The 7,215-nt window shown below is 39.9% G+C and overlaps 1 protein-coding gene across 1 annotated transcript; it reads right to left on the bottom strand.

Annotated features, from left to right (window-relative positions):
• Nucleotides 1-205: 205 nt before the first annotated feature.
• pdcb (phosducin b) lies at nt 206-5,899 on the bottom strand. Its single transcript, XM_020527053.2, has 3 exons — nt 5,827-5,899; nt 3,405-3,562; nt 206-733 (listed from the first exon to the last, which is right to left on the bottom strand). The coding sequence occupies exons 1-3, from the start codon at nt 5,897-5,899 to the stop codon at nt 206-208; spliced, it is 759 nt and encodes a 252-aa protein (XP_020382642.1).
• Nucleotides 5,900-7,215: the final 1,316 nt, after the last annotated feature.

Raw genomic sequence — 7,215 nt, 5'->3', positions numbered from 1 at the left:
CCGCTGTGTTCCTCCAGCTCCACACTATGTTATCTCAGACTCCAGCATTGGCAGTTGTTACTACCACTTTTAGCATGAAGATGGTTGTTTTATTGTCTTCATTGAAACTCCAGAATACCATCAGTTGAGATCAGCATGTGTTTAAGATTAATTTTTCCTCTATGAAACTGGGATCTAACCTGATTGGTCTTCACTGTACAGGGATTTACTCAATATCAACATCACTATGATCACTGCCATTTTTGCATGCAGTGAATTCCCTCTCTGGCAAAAGCCCATATTCATTTAGAAAGGATTCAACATCCACTGCAAAGAATTCTTCACCCAGCTGCTCGGTGAGTTGTATGAAGTTGCCAATCAGCTCGCCTGCCTTGTACACTAGTAACGCTGGGAGAATATGGTCAGAGAAACGGTCACTAGCCCCGGTGTTAGAGGCCTTTATTTTACAGAACTTGACCAAGGGGTATTCCAAAGCGAGGCATGTTAGGGAATTAATCATAGAATCACAGCCCTTCACTCCATCTTCATAAATGTTCACCATCACGGTTGTTTTCTTCAATTCTTTTTCAATCGCTTCCAAAAACTGCTCGCTGTTCTCTAGATCACAGACCATTCCGAAATGAGGCCCGAAGCTCAGCTGCTGGTGCATCTCCTGCATACACTGCTGACGGTACTTACGAAGACAGGTCTCATCTTCTTTGCCCTGGATCATTTCATATTCCTGCACACTCATCTATATTTTGTGATTGAAAGAAAAATGGTTTCACAGATTGGAATTAGATCATTATTTTGGGAAGATCCAGCATATTCTTGATTCATGTCATTTTAATCGTTTCAAGGATTCCACTCCTTCAAGAAGGAGAATCCTACAGTGTGGGAGCAGGCCATTCAGCCCAACAAGTACACACCACCCTTCCAAAGAAGAGTGTCCCACCCAGACCCATCCCTGCATTTACCATGTCTAACCCACCTAACCTAAACATCCCTGGACACTGTGGGCAATTTAGCATAGCCAATCCACCTACTCTGCACATCTTTGAACTGTGGGAAGAAACCAGAGCACCCAGAGGAAACGGATGAGAATGTGCAAACAGACAGTTGCCTGAGGGTGGAATCAAACCCGGGTTCCTAGTGCTGTGAGGCAGCAGTAATAACCACTGAGCCACCATGCCATTCAAAAAAATTAAGTTCATCAGATTTTCCTAACAGTTTTAGATTTGAATTGGTCCATAAAGAATAAATTGTACATTATATTATTCACTGGATCTTCCCTGAGTACAATACACAAACGTGATAATTTATATAATAACATTATCGAGGGTACCACAACGTCAATCACTTAGGAAATATGCAAAATTGGCTTTTACGGTAGATGAGGGCTTTATGATTATTTCTTGTCTGTCAATTATTGGTTAAGCATTAATGGTTTTCTCAATTCACCTGGACATATGCGGCTCCAACAACATGCAAGACATTCAACACTATCCAGGACAAAGCAATGCAATTTGATCATGCACTCCAGCCATCATTTTAAACGTTTAGTCCCTTTACTGCCAGTGGCAGCAGTATGTATCATCTGCAAGATGTGCTATACCGACGCACCAAAATCAGCTTCTAAACCTACAACCTCTACTGTCTAAAAGGACAAAGGACTATCACTACCTTCAAGTTGCCCTCCAAACCACACAAGTATTAGGATCAAAACTTGAAAGTTCCTTCCTAACAGTATGTACAAGTGCCTGCACTAGGAGTTTGTGGTGGTTCAAGAAAGTGGCTCATCACTACCTTCTCAAGGGCAATTAGAGGTGTACAACAAATGTTGGCCTTGTGTAAGATCCTGTGAAAAAATATTTTAATATCTTTGAAAGAACTTTCAATTTCAGAACCTTCTCAGCATTCAGAATTAAGGTCAATTCTTTGCCAATGTTATCCTTCTGATGCTGAATACAGAGGGGGAAATATAAGTTGAGAAAATGTGTATCACAATTTAATTATTAAGGACATGTTGGTGATTTTGATTAATAACTATAAGGTTGTTGACCTTTAAATGTTCATAGTATGAAAGGATAATTATGTTGGGAGCTGCAATGAAAGGCTGAGAAGCTGATTTGTACAAATACTTCCATTGATGTGATCCCTGTGAGATGAGGTTTCATAATGATGGAACTCCAAATGATAATATTTGAGCTAGATAGTCAACTCCAACATTTGATTTTTTTTGGCAATCAAACGTTGTTTTAAAGCTTGGGGTACTCCACCCATACGTACACACACACCAATCCAGGCAATAGACAGTGCACATACTGCTGGGCATAAACGGCTTTAGTTAGTGTCGGAACACTAAGCAGATATTGAACTAAAATTTATAATCAGAAATTGTGAAATAGCTCACAAACCTACTGAAACTCAGGGGTAAAGGATCTATTTTGAACCTAATTGGTAAAATAGGTGCAAAATTACTTACTATGTGAGTCTCATTTCTAATCTTGAACTTCACTATGTTATGATCTCTACTACCAAATACTCCCATATGCTTACCCCTTCGTCCAGTTCTGGTTAAATAGAAAATCTTACATTGATTCTTTTCTTGTTGGGTCTCTTATGTACTGAGTGAGAACAGAGTCATGTGCTGCTGCTTTGTTTATTGACAGTCATTGAAAACTCCCTGCTTTTCACCTTTTAGATTTGTCGACATGTTGCTTCCTTTCAATTCCATGCAACTATTTGGTGATCTATAAATATTCCTGTTAATTTTGATGGATCCCTTCAACACTTTAACTCAATAAACATTGGTTCTATATTAATTTCACTGGTAGCTATACCTTTTTCATAGGATCCCTATAGTGTGAGGATAGGCCCTTCGGCTCAACAGACCCACACTGAACCTCTGAAGAGCACCCCACCCAGACCAATCCCCCTGCCCTTTCCATGTAACCTTACATTTTCCATGGCTAAAACATCTAATCTACACATCCCTGAACACTACGAGCAATTTAGCATGGCCAATCCAGCTAGCCTGCACATCTTTGGACTATGGGAGGAAACCCACGCAGACACGGGGAGAATGTGTAAACTCCACACAGACAATCGCCCGATGGTGGAGTCAAACCTATGTCCCTGGCGCTGTGAGGCAGCAGTACTAACCACTGAGCCACCGTGCCACCCTATAATCAGCTTCCAATATGTAATAGTATAGTTTCTTCACTTCTCCTTCCTTGCTTTTCCAAATGTGTCATATGCTGCAAAATTTGTTTGCAAATCCCAATCTCTATGTGGCCAAGTTTCATTCATCCCTATTATCCGATCCCTTCCACAAGTTGCTGCCTCCATTTAACCTGTTTTGTTTTGTTTTGAATACTGTATACACTGCTGTACCAGCAGCTGTCCTGCTCATTTTAACTTACCTTACGATTAAATTTCTCTCTTGTGTCTTTGTCCTTACTGAGAGATCGATATGGTGATGACAGTTGTCTAAGGAGTTGTCTTTTGTTTGAAGTAGTGGTTTCATGGTCTTCACTCTCCAGCTTAAACTTCCTCCAATCATTTATTACCCCTTTCGGACCTGAAACACAATTATTGGTTATAATGCTGCTTCTTCTATTCATATGCGCAAGACATCAGCTAAGTCATGTAAAATTTAAGAATGTCACCGCCTAAAAGTTTGGCAGTGTCTTTGCTCCACACTTCTTCCAGCAACTTTACTTCATCATAACATATTCACATTTCCTGCGTGTACATTCTCCCTCATACTTAACTAAATATATTCATTAGTTTTGTTTTACCCTTGGGTGCATATGTACTTATTTTGAATATTGATCATGAAAATTCTTGTACAGGAATGCACCAACGATTGAAGCGAGCAAGAGGGAACTGGATATCAAGGAGGGAATAGTTGAAACAAGGCTTGAATTGTAAAAAACTGTTAATACAGGGAATCCAAATTCCAGGCTGCAGGGGCCACATGCTACTCTCTTATCCTGATTCAACAGTCTGCAAAGCTTCAATGACTTTTTGTATTTACATCATTTTTGGCATTTACTCTCTTTGCTTGACCAAACAATCAGAAGTCAGAATTGCTTTCTGGTTGGGGGATAAGTCCTAAATATGAAGACCAAAGTTTGCTTATATCATCAGCTTGAGTTAAATTTAAATTGACACCAATTTTTATCACTCCATGCTACCAAATTGAGAGGCTGGTAACAAAAACAACTTGGTTATATGCCCTAGATAGTAAGGAGGAAGGAAACCCCTAAGGGTGATGAGGAGTGTGATTATTTTGTGATACTGAGGGAAAACAACAACTATTGGATTAATTATATTATAAACATCTAGTTAGCAATGGAATTTTTGTTTTGACACAATAACCTTTATGCTTTGTATTTATAGTACAGTCAGTCCTTACTTAAACTTGTGATTGCATCCCAGAAAACTTCAACCTTAAGTGAAACAACCTTAAGTAAAGCATCATGTTGAATCAATATTGAAGCCAGTTACATCCCTGCAGACATTTCGGACCTAGAAAAGATCATGAACAGTTGATATACACACCATACATGTGCAGCACGCTGCATTCTGAGGAGAAATATCTTGCAAAGTAAAAGCCTATCTCCTGAAGGGAGCACCTTTTATTTCTAACCCAAATAAGCCTTGAGACAATGAAATCAATCTTACTGATCCTCTGTGCAATAGCAAGCACCATGTCGACTTCAGTAGCTTCTGTTATTTACACACAGCAGGCACTCCTGAGATGCCAAAATCAAAATCAGTTTGAGTCAAGAAATTGATGTTTCTTTCATAGAGATGAAGGTCAAGGTTTCTTGCAAAAAAACCTTTTGCTTTGGATACTTTACACACCTCCTGAAAACGTGGGATCTGGGTTTTGTTTTAAAACAGTGAAATTGCATTGTGTATGTGCACCATTCGCTACAACAGCACTGTTAAGATGAATATTTTGTAGTCGCTCCAATGTGCTATGATACCATTGACATGTAATGACACACTCAGGACATGGAGGGTGACAATGATATTAAACAAAGATGACCCTTGTTTGGAAAAACAGAGCCTGAAGACCTGAAACAAAATGATGCAACATTCAGTGGGGTGACCTAAAGTTGGGATCCACTGTATCTTCAAAACAAAATCCCAAAGAACTGCAGACGCTGGAAATCAGAAACAAAAACAGAAAATGCTGGAAAACCTAGCAGTTGTGGCAGTATCTGTGGAGAGAAAAACAGAGTAAATGTTCTGAGGAAAGGTCACTGGACCTAAAACATTAACTCTGCTTTCTGTCCATAGATGTTGTCTGACCTGCTGAGCTTTTCTAGCAATTTCTGTTTTTGTTCCCACTATATTTTAGTTTATTTCTTTTTTTTTAAGATTTTGTCCATGTAGAATGCCTAATGTTTTCTTTTAAAAGACAATGGAGGTTATGTAACAGCTCTGGAGGAGCAATAAACTGCTGTGTTCATTATTCGTGCCCCAGGCACACAATGCGGTTAGCTAAGTGAAAACACATTGTAGAACATAAGAGATCCAGGACCTTACTCCTGAGGTAGCCAGAAACATGCAAGTCAAAATATTTAAAACAAAAGTCTGACAAAATCCTCAAAGTATAATGCACATTCCCCAACTCCTAACTTAGCAATTCTGGGACCAACCGAACAGAAATGTGGAAGAGTAATTTTTGCCTGTGAATTGTATTTCTCTTACTCAAGGAGTACTTGGCTCCTATTTACGTAAGGATCTCTTGGATTTCAACAAACATCTTGGCCACCTTGTTGTATGATCTGTCAGTACACCAGTGTAGAGTGCATTCTGTTCAATTACCTGTGTTCATAGCTGACATTTCAAAGTTTGAATCAGGTTCCACATCTTCATCCCAGCTTTGTCCATGTTCCATTCTGGATATGTATGTAATGAAAGATACCTGAAAGTGTAACAGATAACAGCAACATAAGGTGAAATTTGAATAAAATTCAAAAGTGATGAAAAGGATTGAAACTGACCAGACTGCTGGATGTTGGCCAAGGCACCAGAATTGACAACAGCACTTGCAGTCGTGTTGAACTGGCAGTCTCTCTAACATCTGGGGGCTTGTGCCAAAATTGGGAGTGCTGTCTCATTGACTAGTTAGCAACAGTCTGACACATTCACTCTCACAGTAATCCTTACAATGCCCATCAGCACCATCCCTAGCAGTGAGATAGGACACCAGAGATAGCAGCACAGTGGTATACAATCAGGAGGACATTAACCTGGGAGTCCTTAACATTGACTCTAGACTCAATAAAGTCTCATGGGATTAGTTCATACATGGATAAGGAAACCTGCTCTTTATTACCACCCACAGGATGAATCAATTCTCCATGTTGAACATTACTTGAAGGAAGCACTGAGACTTGCAAGAGCACAGAATGTACTCCATTTCAATGTCCGTCAGCAAATGTAGCTGAAATAGCACCACCACTGACTGAGTCCTCAAGGAAATAGCTGCCTGGTTGGTTCTCCAGCAAGTGGTGAGAGAGCCAAGAAGGAAAAACCTACGTGATCTCATCCTCAGCCGTCTACCTGTAGCAGATGTATCAATCCATGACAGTTTCAGTATGGCAACCACACAGTCCTTGTGGTGACAATGTCCTGCCTTTGAATTGAGGATGGTGTTATATGGCTCCACCATGCTGCTGATGGGGTAGATTTCAATTGATCAAGCAACTCAAGACTGGACATGCTGCTAGTGCAGCAGAATTGTACTCAAACACAACTTGAAAACTTCATGAAATAAAACAAAGAACTGTGGATGCTGGAAATCTGAAGCAAAAACAGAAATTGCAAGTCTGGCAGGTCTGTGGAGAAAAAGCAGTGTTAACGTTTGGAGTCCATTGACCATTAAAAACTTCATGGCCTGGCAGATCCCCCAGTTTACCATTACCATCAAGCCAGGGGATCAACCCCTGGTAAGATCACATCTGAAGAACAGGCTAAAGTAATTGGTGTCCTTACCTAAGGAAGGATAGATATAAGTTGGTAGCAGTTCAGAGAATTTGACTCAACTAATACCTCAAACGGGAAGATTGTCTTATAAGAAAGCTCTGGACAGGCTGGGCTTGGATCTGCTAGAGTTTATAAGTGTAAAAGAGGATTTGATTGCAACATTGATAAAGGATCTCTAAAAGATTGGATGTGGACAGAACTGGCTATCACCATAGAAAAGCAAGA

This window comes from Rhincodon typus, chromosome 10, assembly GCF_021869965.1.
Source record: "Rhincodon typus isolate 14 chromosome 10, sRhiTyp1.1, whole genome shotgun sequence".
NCBI classification, from domain to species: domain Eukaryota; kingdom Metazoa; phylum Chordata; class Chondrichthyes; order Orectolobiformes; family Rhincodontidae; genus Rhincodon; species Rhincodon typus.
The sequence above is the reverse complement of the archived record's forward strand: the minus strand, read 5'-3'. Positions and strand labels throughout refer to the sequence as shown.

Bases quoted from the DNA above. Each gene is read 5' to 3' on its own strand.
- pdcb (XM_020527053.2), bottom strand. From the start codon at position 5,899: ATGGAACATGGACAAAGCTGGGATGAAGATGTGGAACCTGATTCAAAC. The intron at 3,563-5,826 runs GTAATTGAACAG...ATTGTGTTTCAG, and splicing joins AATGTCAGCTATGAACACAG to GTCCGAAAGGGGTAATAAAT. The intron at 734-3,404 runs GTAAGTTAAAAT...CACAAAATATAG, and splicing joins GAGAGAAATTTAATCGTAAG to ATGAGTGTGCAGGAATATGA.